General features: G+C 35.2%; 1 protein-coding gene across 1 annotated transcript in view; it reads left to right on the plus strand.

The window, feature by feature from the left end:
- The window catches only part of KCNH7 (potassium voltage-gated channel subfamily H member 7), a 480,501-nt gene that overhangs the window by 328,783 nt on the left and 125,666 nt on the right, over positions 1-26,052 (plus strand). The window contains 5 exon segments of the mRNA XM_036023387.1: positions 6,924-7,133; positions 7,136-7,311; positions 7,314-7,353; positions 12,197-12,217; positions 19,857-20,071. Of these exon segments, the coding sequence (XP_035879280.1) occupies positions 6,924-7,133; positions 7,136-7,311; positions 7,314-7,353; positions 12,197-12,217; positions 19,857-20,071 (662 nt within the window).

The raw sequence follows: 26,052 nt of genomic DNA on the forward strand, positions 1-26,052 counted from the left end.
GTGAATTTATAGGTGTGAGGAAATTCAGCTATTAGGAACATATATGAAGGATTTTTCAAAAATATTTGTATGTATGTGAAAAATGTTGTTTCTAACATTCCTAGGTATAGTCCAAATAGAAAAATTATTTAAAATCAAATTGGCACAATAGTTTCTGCCAGACTCTGGAAGATGAGAACCAGCTTTCAGAAGAGAGACAGAGAGAGAGAGAGAGAGAGAGAGAGAGATCAGATTGATGAGATCTTCTCAATTTGGAAAAGTTTAGCAAAACAATTTTATAAAGTGTCATTACCCTGAGATAGAGGGTAGAAATGTAGTTCTGATCATTATAATTTTTGAGAATTGTGATTACCACAATGATATAAGCAAAGTAAGTCAAAACTGGAAATAATATTAGGAGTCAACTAATCCTAGGGGACTCTGGGGAAGGTTAATGAAAAGGTTTGGATTTGGGATGGAGGAGTTTATTATTCAAACTGTGAGATAATAAGTAAAATTGTGTGTATGCATTTATATACATTTATTTAGAGGAGTTATGATTCTCATTATATTCTCAAGTGGATATTTATGGTCCAAGTAAACAGCAAATTTTGGGTAAACTGAAATTAAATCATGGAAACTACTGTTTTATTCTGACTTTACCCCGATTTACTACTTGATCATGGGCCAAGTATTTTACATCTTTCCACATTTGGTTAAATTCATAATTCAAGTCATAATTCAAAGACAAAGAGAATATCAATGTGTCCTTCTTGGTTGAGAAGTAAAAGCTCTTAGTTGAATATGACACATGATCCATGAAGATGCAGCTTCTAAATTTACACTCAGCAGCTTCACAATAGTGACATGTTCAGAGGAAGACATTGTCATAGTAGTTACTTATAAGTTCATGTGTTTTAGAAACTATATAGTATCTTCTTATATGAAAGCGGTATGTTTAAATACAACAATGTTCATGTAAGTAGTTTATCAATACTTATATATACATTGGGGAATGTTTAAAACATGTTTTTTTAAAAATGTATTAATCTGTTCTTCTTTCAGATTTTTTGAACATTTTAGTAGCTAGAATAAACAGTATTATTTTAGTTATACAAGTTAGAATACGATATAATAAAAATGGAGACTTAACTTACAAGAGTGTTTTTTCAGTGTTAAGTCCCTAACAGGACTACACTCATGTAGTGTTTTGTATTTCATGTCTGAAAGTGCTAGCATTGAGCAAAATTCTCAGTGTGTATTCTTTCCGGATGAACAGCAGTTAGACAACTAAATCTGTAATGCAATATAACATGGTCATATTAACCTAGTGGTGCGGAAAAAAACATCTGTACTACTTTGTACATGACTAAACTATAGAAACAAACTAAATGCCTGGTGTGATCATTAATTTAAAAAAGGTAGTGGATTGTTTTTAAAATAAGGCAGTAATGAAAGTGATAAAAAATGAATAAGAGTAGGCATTGACCTTCAGTCCATTTGTAATAAGCTTGCAAAATTGATTTGTAAACTGCTTTATTACTCAATTCTAAGTGCATTAAAAACTAATCAAATGATTCTGATACAGTTCACTAATTCTTAACTTGGCAATTTAAGCAAATAGAAGTGGTAGTGGAATTATGTGAGAATGCTTGTAAAATAGTTATTGTGATGTGCTGTTACTTAATCTTATTTGCACAGACTGATTACTCTCTTTTGCATTTTATTAATCAAGAGTTTAATGTTCAACATACTTGGGGTTTGTCTATGAATGTGTCATGTATTTTCCTAAAAGATAAATTCTATTTCCACTATATTTGACACTGTTAACAACTAGTAGTCCACTAGCTTACGATAATAAATTAAATTGCTTCATTCTAAAATGTCCTGTAAAACATATTTTACATAAAATTCACTAGATGATGAAGAGTTTGAAAACACTGCTGAGTGTGCTCTAGGATCAGAATGGTAGCAATTAATAACCTCTGAAAAAAGATGAAATTTATAATAAGAGTCCTATCAATTATATAGAACAAGGTATACAGTTCACCATTTGCATGAGCTAACAAGTTTAACTCAATCAATCATATTTGGTAAATAGGAGTCAATACAATTTTAGGAGGCTAAGATTCTCTAATTAAGTTGGTCGGTGCAATTAAATAGTCTAGTTTTTCTACAGTAATATATATTTACTATGCTCAAATGTTTGGTCGGAGCTAGGTTTGGTAAGGAAAACTGACAGGGGCCTCCCCTCATTAGGTCTACAGTCCTACTAAGGGGAGAAATGTAAATAAGAAAGCCAACAAGTATATAACTAGTCAACTGTATTGGAAGTTACAAAGAATATGCTAATCCAGTTCAGAAGGAAGAAAAAGCTTCCCAAAGGAATTAACTTTGGAGTATAAAACCAAAGGATGTACTAAAGAGGAAGAGGAAAAAAGTATCCACACAAGAAAGCCTGGGGGGAAGCACAGGCCGGAAGGAGTTATGAAGTTCCATGCGACTGGACCTGAGGGGCAAGGGAAGAAAGGTAAGCTGCAGAGTGGATGTAGTGTTTGTCCTTCATCCCCAAAGCAGGGAGTTATTGGGAGTGGTGAGAGGTTAAATGATAGTCTACATGATCAAAAGTGCATTTTTTTGAAAAATAAAAAATAGTTTTGAAGGATGGACAATACAATTCAATGTAGAAAGTGAATAGCATCCCATTGCAATAATAAGGTGAACAAATAGTAGCTTAGACCTAAGTGAAAGCAGTGGATATGAGAGAAGTGAAAATAATTATTATTAGTGGCTATCATTAAAAAATATTTCAGAGATGAAATAAACACAATTAGGGGACTGATCAGGTATGGAGACAGACGTGAGAGAGAACAGTAACTAGAATAACACTCAAGTCTTCACTTGTAGGATTAGGTGAAAAACCAGCCTGGGCATGGAAAGATAGATCATGAGATTGGGATTTGCTGTGAGATTTTGAGGTGTTTTTAAGAATTCTAAGTGAAGATACTGTTGAGGGCATTAGATATTCAGGTTTGGAACTAAGAAAAGAGGTCTAGTTCAGAGATATGCATTTAAGAGTCATTGGATTAAACATGGAATTGCAAATATGTATGTCTGAGGCCATCCCCTGGAAGAGTATACTCAAATAAAATGCAGAAAAGTTTGAGTGTTATTTCATCTTTCAAGACCATTTTCAATGCATTGAAAAAAATTTCAGAGTAAATGTATTAAAGATGATGTTGCCCATGACACTTAGAGAATATAAGTCAGTAAACGAAGACACCAACTAACTAACCGGAAGGGCAACACTTCATTGTAAAGCCATGGGTGATGTGGCCCTACACTACTACTGTGCTGGCAACAGAAATTGGAAATTGCATTTTCTTGTGGACAGTTCTTAGAAAACCTTTGCATTATATATCATTTCTCTTTTATTTCTTTTAGGGGTAGAAGTTTACCTTATTAGTTTTTATAAAAAATTTATGAAAGAATGCATGCTCCATGTAACAAACAATAGAGATATACAAAGAAGAATGCAATACATTATACTTCCCCCACTTCCAAACCCACTTAAGCAAACACCATTGAACGTTTGGAATATGTTCCTCCACATCCTTCTCTACTGCTATTATATGGACAAATATAGGCTTTATTTTTTTTTTACTTTTTAAGTATTTTATTGATTATGCTATTATAGTTTTTCCAATTTTTCCCCCTTTATCCTCCCTCCACCCTGCCACCCAACCCTCCAGCATCCCCCACTCTTAGTTCATGCCCATGGGTGTACATATAGTTCTTTGACTCCTCTGTTTTCCTATACCATTTTTTATCTCTCCCCATCTATTTTATGCATACTAATTATGCTTCTTCTTCCCTGGTGCCCTTTCCCCCCCATTCCTCCCTTCCCCCTCCCCACTGATAGTCCCTCCATGTAATGTCCATATCTCTGATTCTGTTTCCCTGTTCTGGTTGTTTGCTTAGTTTTTGTTTTCATTGTTTTTCTTTTCTTTTAGGTTCATTTATTGATAATTGTGAGTTCATTGTCATTTTACTGTTCATATTTTTTATCTTCTTTTTCTTAGATAAGTCCCTTTAACATTTCATATAATAATGGTTTGGTAATGATGAGCTCCTTTAACTGACCTTATCTCAGGAGCACTTTATCTGCCCTCCCATTCTAAATGAAAGCTTTGCTGGATAGAGTAATCTTGGATGTAGGTCCTTGCCTTTCATGACTTCAAATACTTCTTTCCAGCCCTTCTTGCCTGTAAGTTTTCTTTTGAGAAATCAGCTGATAGTCTAATGGGCACCCCTTTGTAGGTAACTGTCTCCTTTCCCCTTATTTCTTTTAGGATACTCACTTTGTCTTTAATCTTGGGTTACTAATGATGATGTGCCTTGGTTTGTTCCTTCTTTGGGTACAACTTCTTTGGGACTCTCTGGGCTTCCTGGACTTCCTGGAAGTCTATTTCCTTTGTGAGATTGGGGAAGTTTTCCTTCATTATTTGTTCTAATAAGTTTTCAATTTCTTGCTGTTGTTCTTCTCCTTCTGGCACCCTTATAATTTGGATATTGGAATGTTTAAAGTTTCCCAGAAATTCCTTCTGGCACCCTTATAATTTGGATATTGGAATGTTTAAAGTTGTCCCAGAAATTCCTAAGCTTCTCTTCATTTTGGGGGGGATTCTTGTTTCTTCCTTTTCTTCTGGATGGATATTTATTTCTTTCTTTTGTCCCAAATCATTGTTTTGAGTTCTGGTCTCCTTCCTGTCACTGTTGGTTCCCTGAATATTTTGCTTTATTTCACTTTGGGTATCCTTCATTTCTTTTTTTTATTTTCAACCCAGCTCAATCAGTTCTGTGAGCATTTTGATTATGAGGGCTTTAAATTCTACATCATATAGGTTGGCAATCTCCTCATCACTTAGTTCTGAGGCTTTACTCTGTTCTTTCATTTGGGCCGTATTTCTTTGTCTTGGCGCCACTGATACGTTGTACTGGGGCAGGGCCTTAGGTAATTACCTGAGCAGGGAGACCCTCCTTGCTGTGCTGCAGTGCTGCCTGTTGGGGAGGGGCCTGAGAGGGAACAGTGAAGCTGGCCTGCTTGTCTCTAGCATACTTTCTAACTCTCTTGCTCCCACTACGGTAATGCCAACTGTAGCCCACAGTCAGCTCTCAGTTTTCCCCTTAAGTCAGTTTCCCCTTAAGTCAACCCCTCCTGCACAGCCCACTGAGCTTGGCAGCCAGTCCCACCCCCATGGTCTTCCAGGACACCACAGTATTTCTGGGTCGGCCTGCGTAGTCTGCCACCTTCCCGGTCTGGTTGTTCTGGCTGATTTTTTCTTTAATTCCTTGGTTGTTGGAGTTCCATGCAGTTTGATTTTCTGGCGCTTTTGGTTGTTTATTGATTTTAGATTGGTTCCTATCCTCCTTTTGGATGTGTGAGGAAGTGAAGGGTTTCTACCTATGCCTCCATCCTGGCTGGAACCAGCATCAGGCTTTAATTATTTTTAATGAAATAGTATTATCATAAACAAATGAAGCTGAAACTTGCATTTTCACTTAACACTGTATTGAAATAACCTTCTAATCAAAAATATAAATGTTGTTGCACTTTAAAGAATTTATAAGATTTCCAGGTATAGTAATGCCATAATTTATTCAACCATCCTTTTCTAGTGAGTATTCAGGTTGTGTCTAGTTTTTGTGCCTTGTAATATTCTATGAATGCAATTGCTGTGTCAACTGAAAAGCATATTTTTTTCATTTTAAAAAACATTTTTAAATGATTTTCCAAATAATCTATAGCAATTTGCAATCCCAATAGAGTGTCAGAATGCTCTCCTGCATTCTTTGCCAACACTGGATGTTTACTTTTTTTTCATTTACTGCAAAATTGAAGAGTAAAAATGATATACTCATTGAATTTGTACTTTTACTACAAGTGAGTGTAATGTACTTATTAACTACTATTTTAATTTTAATTACCTACTCTTTATGTTTATATTAATTGCCTTTGCTAACCATTATCCACTCTGAGATATGTATATAACATTTCATGCCATATTCTCAGATTTAGAGAATGAAGAAATCAGGAAAAGAAATTCCTATCTTTACCGTACATTTATCTCTGAAACCAATGTCTTGCAAGAATTCCCAATGGAGCCCTGGCTGGCATAGCTCAGTGGATTGAGCGCGGGCTGTGAACCAAGTGTCACACGTTGATTCCCAGTCAGTACATGCCTGGGTTGCAGGCCATGACCCCCAGCAACCGCACATCGATGTTTCTCTCTCTCTATCTATCTATCTCCCTCCCTTCCCTCTCTAAAAAAAAAAAAAAAAACAGAATTCCCAGTGGAATGAGGAACATCTCATACACAGCTGACTCCAGTTCTTCCAACCCACACTCAACTCACATCATTATCCAATAGAAACCTTCTAGATGTGTCAGGCCAACTCCTCAGCCCCCACCTCAGGTCCCTTCCCTCCTACTTGCAATACAGTGACCCCCCAACACACACCCATACATACACTATAATATTTTCTGTGTTGTTCTTTCACACATGTTGCCCCATCCCTTCTTTTTTTTGTAAACTATGTTATGCCTTCAAATTCCCTTAAAGAATGGATGTACAGTGGATATACATTTGTAATTAAAACAGAAAACTTTGTGTCATTCAAATAATGCTTTCATGCCACTGGAGAATATCTAACTATCAAAAACATAGTAAAAATTATTTATTACTACTTTCTTACACTCATATGATAATTTATATTTCCCTTACAGATATGTTCTACAACATTCCCCATTCCAATTGTAAATTATTGATTAATAACTCTTTTTACATATCTTTTAAATTTACATTTAAATATGAGTCAAATGTTTCCTTGTTTGTTTTATATGTTTTGTCTTATAATAATACTCTTTTCTGTTTTTACTTTAGGGAAACTTTTTGGGTTCAAGTTCCCTGGTCTGAGAGTTCTTACCTACAGAAAGCAGTCCTTGCCACAAGATGACCCCGATGTGGTAGTGGTTGACTCATCTAAACACAGCGATGACTCAGTAGCCATGAAGCACTTTAAGTCTCCTACAAAAGAAAGTTGCAGCCCCTCTGAAGCGGATGATACAAAAGCCTTGATACAGCCCAGCAGATGTCCCCCTTGGTGAATATATCTGGACCTCTTGACCATTCCTCTCCCAAAAGGCAATGGGACCGACTCTACCCTGACATGCTGCAGTCAAGTTCCCAGCTGACTCATTCCAGATCGAAGGAAAGCATTTGTAGTATACGGAGGGCTTCTTCTGTTCATGATATAGAAGGTTTCAAATGTCCACCCCCAAGAACATATTTAGAGACCGACATGCCAGTGAAGGTATGTTTGCAGTTTTTTTTTCAATATGAAAACATAAATTAATTGTTAATGAAAATGAATTTTCGTATTGTATTAATTTTGACATTAATCATTATGCCTCAGAGCAGCAATTTTTAACCTTTTTCACCTTATGACACACATAAACTAATTGCTAAATTCTGTGGCACAGAAAAAATATATTTTTTGCAGATCTGACCAAAAATAGGTATAATTTTTATTTTTCACACTAGATAGCTATTGTTGTCTTGGATGTTGTCATTTTTTTTATTTGACAATCTAAGGGAAAAGAGGTCAGTGCTCCTGATTAAATAGTCAGGTATTGCATGTTTTGAAAACTCTTGCAACAACCTCGTCAAAAATCACCACCTTAGAGGAAACAAAAGTGGGTAAAGGCTATTAAAAAAAAGTCCTAGATTCGGAGTTGTTACTGAGTGCCTCTTGAACCCCAGTGAATAGTGTTGGTTTCTTCTAGCCTCTTTAACTGTGTTCTGCAATAATATGATAACCATTACCTGCCTACTTATAGAATGGTAATGGATTAAAGTGTAATATAACATATGCTTAGGTCATGACACTATTGTCTCAAACATAATAATTTTGTTCTATTTAGCAAACAGTCAAGCCCTGGGCAGAAACAGTAGTGTGCCATCACAGAATTATTTTATTCACCAACTCTTTCCCAAAAAAAGAGGTGTATGGAAATGTTGCATAATGAGTGATCAGAAAGCTATAAATTGATTATGGGCAGGGAAGGAATAGGTAGGGAAAGGGGGAAAAGCTTAAGGACAAAAAAAAAACCATATCCTAGAACTCTTGTCTCAAACCAACTTGAAAGCAAAATCAGAATTTGCCTATTTCTCCCTGGCTCCTTCTTTTTACATACTTATATTAGCCAGTAGAGAAAGTGTAGATGTATAAAAACCAATGACAAAAGTTATGCATCATTAACACAATAATGAATAACATTTGTTGAGTATTTACTATGGAAAGGTAATGCAGCTGCTTGATACACATTAATTCTCATAATAACCTGGTAAGTTAGGAAGAATTATTAAGCATCATTTTATAGATGAGGAAACTGAGGCATGGACATGCTAAATAAGGAACTGTTTCAAGGTTATAGAGTGTTAAAGCTGGCCTTTAAACCCAGAGTTCCCAGAGTTCACAAATCAACTCATGTTTTCTTCCCTCATTCCTGCTCTGCAGGGTAGGGGTTGACTGTGGGAGCTGGGAGTAGGCAGGGCAGGGGAGAGCAGTGTGAAAAAATTGGGGCAACTGTAATAGATCAATAAAAAGCTTTCTATAGAAGGGGTCTCTTGAGTCACTGAACTATTGCCAGAGGGTCCAGGATGCAGAGTGCCTGTTGCATAGATACATGTTTCTGAATCCTATAGATTTGGGTTCCTGAGAGACTCACTGTCCTTTCTGCAATATTCCTGTGAGTGTCCAACATCAGTCGTACTGCTGCTTCTTAAACAAGTCTGATTCTGTGACTCCTGAGTGAAGGGTACTAAGCATTTTGCCAGCTAGTCACATCAGCTTTTTAAGCCTCATTTCTAGCCTCTGCAAAGCTCCCTCCCCTCCCGTGTATTGTATTTTAGTCCTACACAAAGCTAATTGCCTTTTTTCCAAAAATGTATCATGCATTTTCTTGGCCTCATTACTTTGTTCTGCCAAGAATATTCTTCCCAACTCAGTCCCATAGTCATAAGGACCCACTTTGCTTCTCAAATCAGAGGAATTAAATTATTTTACACCTGATCATGCAAACCAGTGTTACATATATACAGCATGTAATGCAGTCTAGGTTGTTCTGCATTATATGTCTGTCTTCCCTGTTAGACATTTAAGCAAGTAACTATGTTGGTATGAGCTCCTCCATCACAAGAGTGCTGGCATCGTTAGCTCTACAGCCTTAGGATCCAGAACAATAGCCTATGTCATGACAGGTATTCAGTGAATGTTGCTTAAAACTGAGAAGACAATGCTTATAAAATATATCAAAAGTACACACATCAGAAATTAGTTACCTGCTCCATAATGCTCTAAATTTAAACCAAAATCTTAGGACTGAATCATGTGGAGATCCATATTTAAAGGGCACAGTGAAATAGAGAAGGCAGAAGAGGTGAAAGAAAATGAAATGGCAGGAAAAAATTCAAAGAAAAATCAATATCACTGAAACAGAAGGAACAGTTTGTTTTGAGATAGGTCTGAGAACCTCTATATGTTCAAAGAGCAATTAGCACATCCATTTTTAATCTATACCAAAGAATGTCAAAAGGAGCAAGGAAAAAAAATCAAGGACAATTTCAAAACTGGATCATTATCTAAGGCCCTATAGTAATTGCATGCTTGATATCTCCTGAGAAAATGAAAGCTCTGAAATTTGATCTTTGAGCAGTGGCATCTATGGCTGAAAAACAGTAAAATCAACATAGTAATTCAAATGACCAAGGTATATTTTAGTTAGTCAATCTAATTAGTGTAGTCACGTTTAGGAATTATACTGACTCTTCAGAGATTGGCCTTATTGCCCAGAACCTGAGTTATGGTATAATAACATACAGAAACAGTGAATTTAAATATTAAGTGATACATAATCAGTGTATTTCACAGGCACAAACTTAGCCTGTGATTTGACAGTGGTGCTAAGAAGGTTGGATCAGATTTCACGACTTAACTTTATTGTTTTCAATTTTATGTGATCTCCATTTAGAGCACAGTTACTGATACAATTATAGGAAAGGATGATTTAACATTTTTTAATTTCTCAGTATGAGTTCTATACATGGACATGAATTATTTAGGTCATCTGGGTCATCTTCAATCTTCTCCCCCTACCTAAGTATGTTACTCTCCAAAAGTGTATCACTTTCTTGTAGATGCTATAGTTACTGTCTGATAAAGTCAGAGGGCATTTTTTGTACTTCAGTTTTAGAATAATTTTAGCTACAAAATCACTGATTAGCGTAGAAAATTACGCTTTCTAATGTTATCTATTTGATATACTTTAGAAACTGAGCCACTGATAAGGGAAGATGGAAAACTTTAAAAACTAATTTTAGTTTTATGAAGTTATATAACAGTTAACAGGCTAAATCCCACATGCACCAAATTTTGTTTTCTCCTATTTCAAAGAGAAAAATTTTCTCCTTTATTGGCTATCTTTATAGAACTTTAAATAATTTTCAAATATTTTACACTATCCTTTCATTTAATCTACATTACCAAGTTCCTTAGAACTGTACTTTCCCAACCATTTGTGGTGAGGACCAGAATTTTGTTCCTAATCCATCATGTACCAATACATTTGTAAATACAATAAAAATACATTACTAGGAAAATGAAATTTAAAAAATAGGCATATAAAATATAAACACCAATTGTTTTATTATTAGATTGAAAGATGTAAAATTATGGTGTCAAACTGCTACAGGACTCGAAATGCTTACTCTAGCATCTACACTACTCTGTCATGGAGGAATAGTGAGCACATCGAGTTAGAACCAGCACAATGGACCCTGCGCTCTGCCTTAGAATGTCAAAGCAACATTAACTGTATAATTACCTTTTGGTCAGTTATTTTGAAATTTGCAAAATTTTATGTGTAATTTTCAGGTTTGGTGAGTAGAATTATAACTTCTAAACTCCTGAAAGTGCTTGTTACTCTACTAATGACTTTTGGACCTATCTTCTGCTGGGGATAATTAATTCTACATAATCAAGTTCTCTTCCACTGTCCTGATTTGCTTTTAATGGTCCCTCAAAGTGGGCAGAGAGTTGCCATATAAAGTCATACTTTTATTTGTGTATCTCTGTCCAAGGCAATGTCTACAACAGCAATTTCATACACCACACTTTTGAAAATTGCTTCAATTGTGAGCTTTGAAACAATTATAATATATCCCAAGATTTTAAGTATTCACAGTATTAGCAGAGATGTCAATAAATGTTGAAATTTTTTTTCAAATCTTGGATATATTTCAATGGTTTTCACATGACTTCATCTATTTTAAGCTTGTTTGTTTCAAAACTAGTAATGCATATTTTGTTAGTAGCAAATATGTAACAAAGAATCAGATTGCCAATCTCAAAATAAATCCAAAAACACTCTATTCTGAGATTTGAAAACAGCTCATTTTAATATAAACAAATTCCCTAAATATTGTAGGTATTATACTGAGTGCATTGACAACATAAATTTAAAAACCTCATATTACCTTTGAACAGTCAAATGTTCGACTGATTTCTTACAATTATTTTTGCCTAAGAATGACTCTTTGTGAACAAATTGGTATTTTCAGAATATATATAAAGAGCATTTATGGGAGAGACAAACAATAAATTTGTGATAATATACAAGTGGGTTTATAATAGGTAAACTATTGTCTTAAACTATTTTCCTTATTAACATACTAGGTGAAATTCTATACAAAAAAAATTACTTACCATGCAAAATGTTGTATAGTCCTTCTTAAGTGATGGTTGAAGCAACACTAAAATTGGCCTCTGACAAGGTTGAAAGTTTTTATTACAACTGCAGGCAGCTGGGCATGTCTTTCTCCAGATTGTCATAATTTAAAATATCTATACCTTGAAATTCATTTAAAATGACATAAATGTTTCACAAATTTTAACATGAATGCTTATGATGGCAGATATTATTTCTAGCATATGCATTTTATTTGGTTGCATAGTACAAATGTGTTCATTTCAAAGATAAATTTTCAAGCATTACATTGTTTTCTCTGATTGCTTTTACAAAGGTAATTCAGTGTATATAACATAATTTTAGTCTTTTTGTATTTCTCTCTTTTTTCACCCTATGTGCTCAAAACAGACAATGGTCGCAATGTCAAAGGTAAAGTACAAACTCAAATTTTAACATCTGATGCTCTAAGTGCCCCTTTACTTGGCATGTTAATTGCCTGCTGAATGCCCTGTTCAATGCAACATCGCGCTTGCCCTTAGCTAGTCCAGGCACCCGGTGGAGTCGTCATGGCTTGACTGGCTGGAGACATTCTTACTTTCTCAGACATGTTCTGAACGTTTTCCTGCAAGAAGTGTATACCTAGGTTGACAATGAACACTTCCTAAATATTTAAATCATTTGGAAAGATACAAATATCAAGCTAAATGTATTAGAGTGTGACAGAGGCATATAAGCCTATTTTAGCCAAAAAAAATTTTTTAGCTCAAGATTAAATAAAATAAGCAAAGTGCTACATGACAGCATCACTTTACTTGTTCCTCTTTTGTTTCCTTAAAACTAGTTTCACGTTCCTGGATGGCAGGGGGTATGGTTTTAGCTTACTGTAGTAGTAAACTGTACATGCATGATAATCGTTTTCTATTTTTCTATATTACATTTCAATCATGTCTAATTGTGTCTTATTTAGTCTGAATCACTGGCATGGCCTACAGCTACTGTTGGTTATTGTTTAACTGAGCGATACCGTGGATAAATGTGGATTTGGCTAAAAATTTGAAACTCACTTCTGTTTTTTACTAGATCATAATAGATATAAGGAATCACAAAATATATTCTCATAAATTGAAAACTTTTGGGGTTTAGTCTTTCAACATTGGCCATGCATGCTGCTGTGGGTATGCATGTGGTGACAGTGACCCACGTCTGCGCATGTGTGTTGCATGGACACGTCTCCATCAGTAACTCTCATTACTTAGAACTCTGTTTTGACCTCTCCCCTGTGTCACTGCTACTTCAATCATTGTGAAGTTTTGAATATTGATTTCTCAATTGCTTCCCTAATTAATTCAGAGCTGGTGATTGTTACGAATTAATATCACTAAAAACAAAGATGTTTTCTGGTCAGCAGCCCAGGGTAATTTGAAAATAAAGGGAAATTTGTGGCAACCTTCCACTCCAGTTTTATTTTTAGGCACTTCAGAGAGGGTCTGTATAGGTGAACTTCAATAGCAAGATGGGATTCACATACATCATTATTCTACAATATCTTTGGCCTGAGATTTCTAAAAGGAAGCAAATTAGCATCAGCTGCACATGGTGATTTCTCAAGAAACATAATCTCAAGAAATAATAAAGAATACAAACAGCTCTCACCAACTTACCTCTGTGACATATGACTGGCTTTAGCTTTAACAATTAACAATAAAATATTATCGCATTAATTTTCTGATCTTTTAAATGTGGTAGGAAATGAATCTTATTTTATCTCAATAAATAGAAAATTGAGCTCACTTACCTTCCAGACTAGTATCTCACATACTTATCATTCAAACTACACCAATTTTATTTTCTACTCATAAACTAATCCACTTAATCTCTAACCTTTTTTCCTCAACCCCCCACTTTTAAATACAATAGTCTTTGAATCAAAAATGTCAGAATCTGGAATTAGAAAACTCAAATCATTGTAGCAAGTTTAATATATTAATATTTATGAAGTTAAAGTCCTAAAGTACTAAATTAGATAAAATGTGCAAATTTAATAAACAATTTATGTACTTCTGCTCTCCAAAATCTTCATCATTTGTTCAGACCCTGATTTTGATAACTATTTTAAAATATTTAAGTGCCTGGCTCCTTAAGATTTTCACAAAGCAATTAACATACAAATAGATATAGGACAATATATTAATTAATTGTGCTTTTTAAACTTTGAGGGGGTTTGTCTCTAAATCCCCTTTAAATTAATTTTTTTAAATCAAAGACAAATTTCTACACTTTTTTGTGTACAAATGCGTAGCTTTTCAATATTTAACTCAACCAAAAATAATTTCTTTACCAAAATAAAATAAGTAATTTAGGAATTTATTTTGAAGTTTTCAAGATCATCTGGTGTATTTCCCCTGGGCAGTGGCATTGTGTAATCCCTCACACAGGTGGTAGAGTCATCTTTATCTTCAGTGGAACCCATTCTTTAAACTTTCTTGGGACATGCATTTTTACTGCCTGCTATAAAAAAAGCTAACCTAAATCCTTCTTGCTGAAATGTAATTTATTCCCCTTCATTTATCCTAAGTGGATGGGGATACTAAGCTGGCTACTTCTAATCACAATTGTAATACCACAGTATAAAAACAGCAAATTGGTACTCAATCTTTTCTTCTCAATGAATAGTTTCCATTTAACCTCCTTTCTTGGGATCAATTTTGTTTCCCTTAATAAACTCCCATAGTAATTTAACTCTTTAAAAAAGACTTCAGAGATCAAAAATCGTAACTCATTATGAAAGTGTGAAAAAGTTAATTCAAATAAATTGCATATGCTTTTTATTTGTGTGTGTATATTATAGTTTTCAATAATTTCTCTCATAAACACCTTTTCACCTCAAACTTAGTGTTTTTTTGCCTATTCTGTTTTCCAAGTCATCAATAAAAATTAACCCCTTACCCTACTTAGTAAATAAGTCATTGATATAATTTTACCCCTCTATTGCTTCTACTTCCTTATTAACCCATGCATCCCACTAACAATGTCATGTTCATGTTCTAACTTGTCTAAGAATCTGGCATGTGAGTCAAAAACAAAACTACTGTCAGATTTGTTATAGCTTTTACCTTCTCCATAGCCACAAAAACTCTCAGACTCACAAATCAGCTAATCTGATAAAGCTGTTTCTCATAAGCTACATTGGCCATTCCTGAATATTTGTGATTTTATAAGTTGATTTGCAAGTGGATTTTTCAATAGCGACAGTCTTCTTCTGTAAATTGCATTCCACGCACTGAAACAGATAATACAGATGTTGACTACAATAATTGTATCACGTCTTATCTTTCTAGTCTTAAACAGGCTGTCCTCATGCTTATTGATAGTGTTGTTTTACAAAAATTCAATTACTAAACACTGACTTGCATATTCTTTAACGTTGTCACTTCAGTGATTTATGTTTTATTAAACTTTAGCAAAACAAACTCAGTGCCCTAAGAAATATTGCATAAACACCTGATGGTGTAAAAACAGCCTTAATCTTTTTGTCCCATTTAGCTGTCAAGAACAATGATCTTTAAAAAACTTATTTTAAAAAATATATCAGATGTCCTTAGCTCTATTTCCAGCACCATCTAAAAAAGAATATATTCTCCTTTAGTACCTTGTAATTCATGATAAATATAAATAGCCTTACCATAAAAATTTTAGATGTCTTTAATCTAAAATTCTTCCCAGTTGTTGCTTTAGCCTTTAGCTTGATATCTAAATGCAAGGTATTTTTTTGTAGCTGAGACCTGGCCTAATTTATATTTACTCAGACTTGTCATATATTAGAGCTTTATAGAGCTGTTGTTTAGTCTTCTTGGTCACCTGTTTTTTTATCTAAATGTTCTTCTAAAAAACATCAAGCCCTCCTGCATATTTTTGAGTTTTATATTTCTTTCTATTGAATCTATTATTTCCCTTTATTTCTGCCCATTTATTTTATTTAAATTGATTTGACTTTGTTTTTCAGGTTATTCTCTTTTTTTTTTCATTAGAATCCTAAACCCCATCTGTTCATGATCACTCTCAGGGAGGCTGCTTTTCACCTTTAAGTCCTCAACCAAGGCCTCTCTGAATATAGACCCTAGGAGGTAGGAAACCCTGTATTCTGATTTCTAGACCTTGATTCTTATTACATTTTGGCTTCACAGTCTGTCTGCTTGGTTTACAATTGGTAAAATAAAGATAAGGCTAATACCTATCTTAACTAGTGTTAAAAATTTGTATTAAAATTTCTGTAGGCTTTAGAGGAAGCGAACCCAACACTGACCATCTTGCACACTCTACCAGGCTTCTGCATATAAACACCTGCTTCAAAATCAGTGGCAAAGAGCATAATGGGCTTTGTTACACACGATAAAATAGATTGTGAAAGTCTTGTCTAAGGAGCATGCATGAATTATTTTACATATATTTTAAGTTTCACTGAATTTTTTATGTGTATAGATTTAAAAAGTAAGCTATATTAAATCTCTAACACTAAGAGCTTTAAAACAAAATGGAATAAAATAACAATTTAGAAAGATTTTTCACCAGCAAATAAGAGAAGCTAAAGTTCAGATTGCAACTAATTTGTAATACTCTAGGGCCAAATCTTAGCCCTTCAGACCTTATGTCCTCTTGTTGCAACAAATATTTTAATACTCATTTTATTATCCTGAGGGTATATTCAGAGATAATTTAACTTATTTCTAAAAGAGCTTTAATATAAAAGAGAAATAAAATGAAACCATTTATAATAAAATGATATTTCTATAATATATTAATGTTTAAGTGTAATTACACTAGAAAACCTAAGGAAATAATTAGACATAAGAAAAAATTGGCTTTAAGTGCACTAAAGACATGAGAAAACAGTGTGTATAAGTACTTAATAAAATGATAGAGCAAGAGTATGTGTGGAAAACAAAATAAAAACCACTATTAAAATAAATAGTAACATATTGAACTTATTTATATAAAAAAATTTAAAGTAGGAAACCAAAATTGAATTATGAATAATATACCAAAATAAAGTGGGGAGGAAATGAGGAAGTATAATATTCTCACAGATGAGCTGGCTCTTGCTTGTAAATGTAATGTTAAAATGATAGTCCATGTGGTAACATGCAACAGTAATAAATTGCACAGAAGAAAGCCCACTAAATTTCAGGACGTATATTCGTCCTCCAGATCATATGCCTTCAGAAGCAATAGGAACTAGAAGATGGCTTGGAATAAGAAATGGCAATCAAGACAATATAGAGAACTTGTGGCAATCTCTGGGGAGTCTTAAGGCAATACTACAAACCAACACAGAATCCCAAAACAGATTATTTCAAATGTTTGGTTTTTACCACATAGGTATCTATTCATTGTATCTCACATAATTGTATATATGTAGGAGAAAACACGAAATACTTTTAACATAACTTTATTAATGATTTTTTGTTTGATTCCTATAATCTTTGCAAATATTATAATATTTGGCTCCAACACAGTTAAAACAAGATTCAAATCTCTTTGCTTACATATTTTTGCATGTCACAGCTATAAACACAAATTATAACTTAAAGTCTGAAATTTTTTATTGCCATAACTCAAATGCCATAAATAGTATGGCTCCGAGTTATATAGTTTTCCAAAATGATGAACAACTGGTAACATTCCAAATAAAACAATGTAAAAACCTCCCCTTTACATGGTAGTTATAGATCTGGAAAGTTCCATATATATTCAAAGCATGCTAAAAGTACAGTGTACTCTATGTGTACACTGTACACATAGAAACAGGCTCAAGGTTCAGACCATTGTAAAAAGGCTTTTCACCTACATGAATGCCCACTCAGACATATGGGACAATTTTTCAAGGGGAAAGAATAGTTACCTCCCATTATTTTGGCAAATGAACATGCCTCACAAATGCCCCATGTTCATCTTATGGCACACACAAAATAATTACTGAAGTTCTGTATTTTTTGCCAATCTGACAAAAATTAGGTAGAATTTTGACTGATTCACCAGATGGCTCCTGTGCTGGCTGCTGTCATTTCTTTTACTTGACAATCAAGGGAAAAGAGGCCCATGCCCCTGCCTAAGTAGCCAGGTATTGCATGTTTTAAAAATTCTTGCAGCACACCTGTTGAAAATCACTGCCCTAGAGTGAAGTACTGTCATAGTTGAGACCACCTGCTTATCTGCGTAGCCAATTCAGTGGAGTTTATTGGAACCGGTCACAGGACAATCAAAGTATATTTAACATTGTCTTTCTTCTGTAATATTATAGATGATCCGTGTTCTTACCCAGTTTTTTTAAGCAACTTTATAGATAACCTGCTACCGAAATCCAATAATAGAAGGATGATAGAGGAAAGGAATTGAAAATTGGGCTAAACAGTTTTAAACACAATTTAACTTTATACCTGAGCTCAACCTTCTGTGTGTAATCTCACACAGATTACATACTGGGTAATAAATGTGCAGATAACTCAGTGAAATTTTTCATCAAGATGGAATTGGCCATTATAATAGAAAAAATTCAAGAAATGAACAGAAATGCACCTCAAGAAACACAGTGATTGTTTCCTCAATAAAAATTCTCTTTAAATCATTTCAAACTTTTGTAATAATAAAATATAACTTGAATAATCAAGTACAGTGTGATTTTTCTTCAAGGTCACTATGAGCTAAGTGATGAGTATTTTTTCTTAGAGTCATATTTGATCTGAGTTGATTGGGTGTTGTGGTCCAAAAGACACAAACTGTAAATATAATTTTCAATGGTTTATATCTCTCTTGGTGCATAAAGTACATTTTGATCCCTAAACTGTGTTAATTTCATTCTAAATAGGGGAAAAATAAGGCAAAATGTGTTAACTGCCAAGTTCATTCATGCAATTATGTTTTAAGCACTCTCTGACGCAAAAAGATAATGGCTGTATAATACTCCTGGGCTCAGGAATTTTTAAAAATTTCTTCCTGATGCTGATTTTTAAGAGCTATATAACATTATTTGTTGTACAAGAAACTTTGGAGCATTCCATGAATCTTCATGAGCAGCAGATAATAGGTTTATCCTAAAAGATGTAGCTGGTCAGTGTACTTTTATCCTTAACAATGGCTCAGGAGTCGTGGCACCTTGCCAAATCACCTTCCTGGGAGAGGAACTTCAGATGTGACTAGGGTTGGTCAAAGGGCACAAACTTCCAGCTATAAGATGAATAAGTTCTGAGAATCTAATGTACAGAACTGTTTTAAAAAAGAAAGAACAAGGAACTACCAACTCCAGGCATGTCCCATTATCTACCTACAGCACTTCAATTATAAATTGTTTACCAAGGCATTCTTCTAGTATGATTTGTATTTTTCATTTTTCCTCTAAAATAGTGGGTAGTCAAATTTAGAAGAAGGAAAAAGGAAAAAAAGATTTAAAAATCCCGCATAAGATCCTAGAGTTTTCAATAAAGTACACACACACATACACACACACACACACACACACATATTTGCCCTTCTCAGTCTTATCTGAAATTCCTCCATCTGGGCTTAACTGCTTTGGAAACTCTGCACAAACATCTTATAGAGGTAATGGAAGCACATGAAGAACCCAGCCGGATTGTCATAGAGAAGGAAACTATAGAAATTGAAGCTGGGTAGACATTCCATTGAGAAATTTCATGGTGACCATGATTTTAACCATAGGCAAGTCCTTCCTTAGATAATCCCTGGATTATAAAAGGAAGTTTGAGAAATTTTAGGATACAATTTAGCCAATGATAGAGTGTTTTGTTTTGTTTTTTTTTTTAATTTTAGCCTTTAATGAAAGAAGCTGAGTAAAAGCTAAAGCCTCCACCTCCACTCTGGGTGCTCTCCTAGAAGCTCACCTTATCCTTGAACACTCACGTGCCATTACATGTGGCAGACAGTGACCCTGAACCCTGTCACACCTGAACCAGGGTCACATTAGTCATGAATCGCTAGAAAGTCATTCAGGAATATTTTTTCTTTTTCTATTTCTCCTGACATTGCTTTTACAAATAGTTTCCAATTTTTTTAGGGCCTTTTAATCATATCAAGTCGAGCCTCCTGGGATCCACATCGGATTCAAACCTCAACAAATACAGCACCATTAACAAGATTCCACAGCTCACTCTGAATTTTTCAGATGTCAAAACTGAAAAAAAGAATACATCCCCTCCTTCTTCAGATAAAACCATCATTGCACCCAAGGTTAAAGATAGAACACACAACGTGACAGAGAAAGTTACCCAGGTAGGATACGATTTTACTATCAATTTCAACTGTTTTTATAGTTCTTTTCTGCACCATATAACATTCTTTTTTCCACAAGTGACCAACAAGAGAGGTAAGCCATTATTTGCACTCCAATTTATCTTGAGATGTTGGGTGACCCTCACAAATAAATAAAACTATAAATTATAATTTTGTTTACTATAAGGCTGAGCAAAAACGGGCTATATTGGTATCATCGTTGCCTTTGTTGCAGAGGTGGTTAGCCTGCTATTCATCATATTTGGACATTTATTGTTTTGCTGCCAACTCTTGCATTATTAAAGCATGTTTTTTTATTACAATGGATATACCTATTGAAGCTTTAGGGGACTAATCGGTATTTACTCTTAACTATGGCCTCCTTCTTTGCACTTACCATTCTAAGTACAGTCAGATAAGTCCATCAACTTGGGGAAAAGAGCTGACCAAGATAAGGAAAAGTCAGGGTAAACCAATATGTTTCCCGGTAACAGTATTTTATTGTTTTCAAAAAATGTTGCATGTTGAATAGGATAAGAAGGTACTATCTAGCAGGAGTCAAGCTTTAAAGGATAGAGAAAAATGATTTGTAATTATTATATCAAAATACCAATCTAAGCAGTACCTAGCTTTTGCTTACAATGCACTTACATTGTTTGGAATTTATGACTATCAAATTTGTGTTGAGTAAACAGGTTTTTCTTTTTCCTTACAAATTAGTAAATAAATTTGCTTAGCAAACCTTGTCATAAACTGTCGCAATATAAAGGTAAACTTGACCCCAATCTATATGCCAAGCATTGAAGATTTAGAATAAAGTTATTCCAAACAATACCATAATAACTTGTAAATAACCTCTATTGTGTGAGTTGATAGCTATGTACAGACCCTGCATCAGTGAATGGACCTGAGCAGTCTCTCTTTGAGATGGGAGGTTATATATGCCACACTCTGATGTGTACTTTGATATTTATGTAGTAATAAGGCTTTTTATGCCCTCGGCATTTTGTTCTTCTTAATTTAGTAAACTGAACGTAACAATGGTAAATGAAGAGTCTACTGTACTGGCACTGTTTTGATATCTTGAAACTTTATTTGCAATTGCTTTTACCTTAAAAATTATGTTATTTGTAGACAGTACCATCATGTGGATGTACAGAAATTAAGAGATTTCAGAAACTTCTTCAGAAGACTGATTGCAAATACTCAAGTCAGGGCTCTGGCAGCTCGGCCAGGGGAGGGTCGGGGAAGGGGCCAAGGGACCTCCAGAGTGCAGGGCCCTCTAAAGGTAAAGCATCCCACACAGGAATGCTGCCCACCCAGTATTCCCACTGTTTCCAACAGTGTTTCCACTGTTAAAAAGATGCCGGCAATCCAGAATTTATGATAAACTCTTAATCTCTGGAAGTTGGCAAACTTATTCAAAATAGTCTTTAGGCCAAACTAAACACACCATGAGGCCTGTGGGCAGGCAAGTGTGATCTTTGCACAGCTTTAACACACTTGGTTCACCACATGGCCCACCCTATCCTGCCACTTTCACTGAGTCCTCTGTGCCAGGAGAGGGTGACGCCAGCATGGATCAGAGGTGCGACCGACCTGCTCTGGGGTCTTTCTAAACCAGATGAGAGAGAAAATATTTATACTAAAGCCATAATTAAATCATTTTAATAAAGATATAGGAACTCAGCCCTGGCTGGCATAGCTCAGTGAATTGAGCACAGGCTGTAAACCAAAGGGTCAAAGGTTCAATCCCCAATCAGGGCACATGCCTGGGTTGTGGGTCAGGTCCCCAGTGAGGGCCACATGAGAGGCAACCACACAATGATGTTTCTCTCTCTCTTTCTCCCTCCCTTCCCCTCTCTAAAAATAAATAAATAAAATATTTTTAAAAAGATATAGGAGCTCAGAAGGAAAAAAAGAGATAAGATGGGACATTTAAACTACATCTAGAAGCTTATTTATCAAACTGGGTAGTAAATGACATCTAGGAGCATAACTTGGAGTCACATACACCCGTGTTATAATTCTGGCTAGGTCGTTCATTGTGTGCCATGGAGACAGTTTCCATTTATCGTGAGGCAAGTTTTAGTTATGGCAAAACTTATTTCTCAGTGTTGATTTAAGAATTAAATAGAATAACTTGTGAAAAGTGTTTGTCAGTGCTAAGAACAGAACAATTAATTTCAGACATTATTCTGTTTGCTAATATTTTTGTATAACTCACCACCCCCCCCCCCACCACCACCACCCTCCTCACCATCTTTACAGGATTTATTCCTATATTGCCAGGGCTAGAAGGACACTTGGCACCATGGGGTCATGAAATATTTATAGAAGAAGGAAGGAAGGAAGGAAGGAAGGAAGGAAGGAAGGAAGGAAGGAAGGAAGGAAGGAAGGAAAGGAGAAAAGGAAAGAAGGGGAGAAGGGAAGGGAAGGGAAGGGAAGGGAAGGGAAGGGAAGGGAAGGGAAGGGAAGGGAAGGGAAGGGAAGGGAAGGGAAGGGAAGGGTAAGTTAGTGAAGTGAACAAGGAAGGGAGTGAGAATCCCAGGTAGAAAAAACAGAAAGAACACACTTCTAGGGGCACAAAAGTCTATGTGTCTTATAAGAACATGTGGTTTCCTGAGCCAGGTTGAGACAAGGCCAGGAGCATATCACAGGTCAGAGAGCTGCTGAAACTTTCCTCTCTAGATGGTTCTTTACTACCTTTTTCACATAAGTTCCTTGGGGTTTAAGTAAAATGCAGTAGCTGCCATCAAGAACATTCTTTTATGGTCTCATGCCTTCTCTTTAAATCCCTGCAACTTTTGTATTTAGCTTCATAACATTACAATATTTGTTTGAACATTGAAAAAAAGTGTTTGAACTCCTTATCACTGAGGGAATCAAAGGTCCACAGAAATAGCCCATAGTTTTCCTACATCTTCTGATATTTCCCCAAAATCATGGAGTGTCCCTCTCCACAATCTTCAAAGTACCCTAATTGGATAAGTATGATGCAGGCAAAAAAGCTTTTTAAGTCATTGGAAGATTAGATTTTGTTCTGATCTTCCAACCTAAATTGATAGGAAGGAGATTCTGGAGATGGAGCAGTTAAGTGGCAAAACAGGCTATGGCTCTGGCCAGAAATGGTAAGGGACTGGAAAAAGGATAAGACAGGCAGCTAGAAAGAAGAGATCAGTAGGAACGCTCTATCTTCTTTTTAGTGCCTGTTTTAGCTCTTAGTAACAAACTTCCCAATTTTCCCCATGGCGTACCAAACAAGATAGCGATCAAATATTGAGAAATTGAGAAATTCCTCTTGCAAACATAGCCTCTGCAGATTTCGTTTAAGCTCTTGAAAGGAGGGTGATCCTCTAAATGTTTTCTCATTTGGTGTTTGTGAAGGTTCCTCATCATGGCTATCTGTGGAATTCCCATGTTTACAACAAGTAACATCTTTTGTCTCCTAGTCACTAAAAATAACTTGTAATAACCCAAAGACTTTATTATTCCCTTTGCTTGCCTGTGTGGAAATTCTCCTTGTCTAGATACTCACAACACATTTGCTATAAGCAAGCAGCAGTATTTTCTATATTGAAAGTTCTTATTTGTTTTATTCCCTTAGTACATTTGTGATAATCCTTTCTTCAAAAGTTATCAGGATTTTGTTCATAGATCATTCAACAGTGAGTTTTAAATGCTCCTCTAAGCACAAACAATAGAGCAGACATCAAAAAAATAAATAAATAAAAAGACATACATGAAATGAACATTGATTTCTGTTCATGTTATGCTCTCACCTCTTTTGGATCCCATTTCTATTATTCACTGACTAATTTCTAATTAGTTAATTAGCTATTTGCTTCCCTAGCTGGAGTAAACTTCTTCAGAGTAGAGACTATGTTCTCATTCATTCATTCATTCATCCATGCATTTATGCATTCATCCATTTGTTTATTTACTCAACAAGCATGTATTGATAGTATGTACAGTGCTAAGTTCTGGGAATTCATGTTAAAAGGCAAATTTTCCACCTTTGAGAAGTGAGTGAGACAGACAAGTACAATACATAAGCATTAATTACAATGCAGTGTGAAGTATTACACTATAGGTATACTCAGTGCAAAGGGCACTGAGAGAGGAAACATTACCTATATTGGGAGTTTGGGGTAGTACTTGGGAAATATAAACTCTTAGATGAGTTTTGAAGCTTGAGAGGTTTCCAAGGTTAGGGATTAGAATCTGGAGTGGGCTACCCTTGGGGAACTGTAAATATTGATGAATGAGTGAAGCATGAAATTTTTGTATCACTAGTATATAGCATAATACACAACATTTAAGAAGAATCCTAAAAGATTCAGAAATGGACTACTGAAAGTATTGGAGAGAATTAAACAAGAGTAAACCTGTGGGTCAAAATGCCTAAATCAAGTGCCTACCTTCTAAATTCTCCCCTAGACAAGATTTTTATTCTTTTTGTAGTTTGAGGTCCAGAGACCCATTCATTATTGTCTAGTTTTACAAGGCAAACTTATGTACTCCATCAGCTTTTTTTTGTCAAAGTTCATCTGACCTTCTCAATTCATTAGAAAAAATAGAAAATAACTCTCAGAAGGTATGGATTTTTAAATCTTATCTACAATCCAACCGGTACAGACTGATGCATCTAAGGTCTACTGCAGGGAGGCAAGGCCTTGGTTGGCCAGTTCCTACCAAATTCAGTGAAGTCGTAGGGAGAAAACAATAAATCGGAAGGAAAGTTGAGTAGAAAACAAAGGTCTGCTTTTACTCTTCATTTGTGGTTCTGGGCTGACAATCGAATCATTGATTATAGCTGTCTCCATTTAAATAAAGTAAACCAAACTTTTGCACTCTTGTATGATTTCATTATTCCTAGTCCAGTTCTAGTTCCAGTTCAAATGTTTTGATAATATTTATGATAAATAGACTGTATCATTGTGTTGTCCTCTTCAGCCTTACAAACTTAGTATTAAGTCAGTCTCCTTGGATTAGAGGATCAAAAGGGTTTATAAGGTGATGGCACTGTGGATTCCAAAGATCCATTGGCCACTCACGTGAGATTGTATTAGTCAATGCTGTACCACGATGCAGGTTGCAGAGCCCAACCGAAGCCACCTTAACCCACTTCCCATTTGCCCAGAGAATACTCCCTGGTTGCACCTGCAGCTGCAGTGTGTACTCCAATATCAACTAACCTTACCCCTGAAGTTTGCCACACAATATCTTGCTTTTATTATTATTTTTGCATCACTCTAGTATTTCAATAGTCTTTGGAAACAAATGACATCATTCTATTTATGGCATTCTGTTTTTAGTAGTGGTATTTCCATTTACTTTTTTTTCTAAGTGGGAAATGGGTGAAGCAAAAAATAAAAGGAGGAACAGTTTATTGGGCCACAAAAAACCCCTAAAAGTTCAGGGGCAGATCTGCTTTGCAGCATGTCTGCATTCCTAAATTGAACAGCTAATGACATTCTTCCTGTCAGCAATGCCCTCTTCCGTAATGACTTCACTGTGCACCTGATAGAAGCAGGGCCCTCTCTTCTGTCTCAATACTCACAGTTGGTGATTTGTTAAGAATAACCTTCTGCCCTCTAGTGTCTATATCATTCCTGAGAAAGTGGACTCTGATTGGCCAGGTTGAGTCCTGTGCTCATCCACTCACCCTTGTGGTATAAGAAGTATAGTGCCTTGACTGATGACCACATCAGAAAAATTCACTGGGGAAGGAATGCCACAAAGGAAGAACAAACAACAGTGGTCCATTGCAAAGAAGAAGATAGGAATTCAGTTTAACAGTATTTCTCTCCATCTCTCTCTCTCTCTAAATATTGCATTATGTGCTGAGGAAACACTAGAGACACAGAAGTATAAAACCTAGTACCAATAATCAAGGGGTTTTAAATGACTTGGAGAAACACTATACAATAGTCCATAATAACAACATTTACAAATGCTAATGTAATAAGTGCTACAAA

Source organism: Phyllostomus discolor, chromosome 4 (genome assembly GCF_004126475.2).
Source record: "Phyllostomus discolor isolate MPI-MPIP mPhyDis1 chromosome 4, mPhyDis1.pri.v3, whole genome shotgun sequence".
Taxonomy (NCBI): domain Eukaryota; kingdom Metazoa; phylum Chordata; class Mammalia; order Chiroptera; family Phyllostomidae; genus Phyllostomus; species Phyllostomus discolor.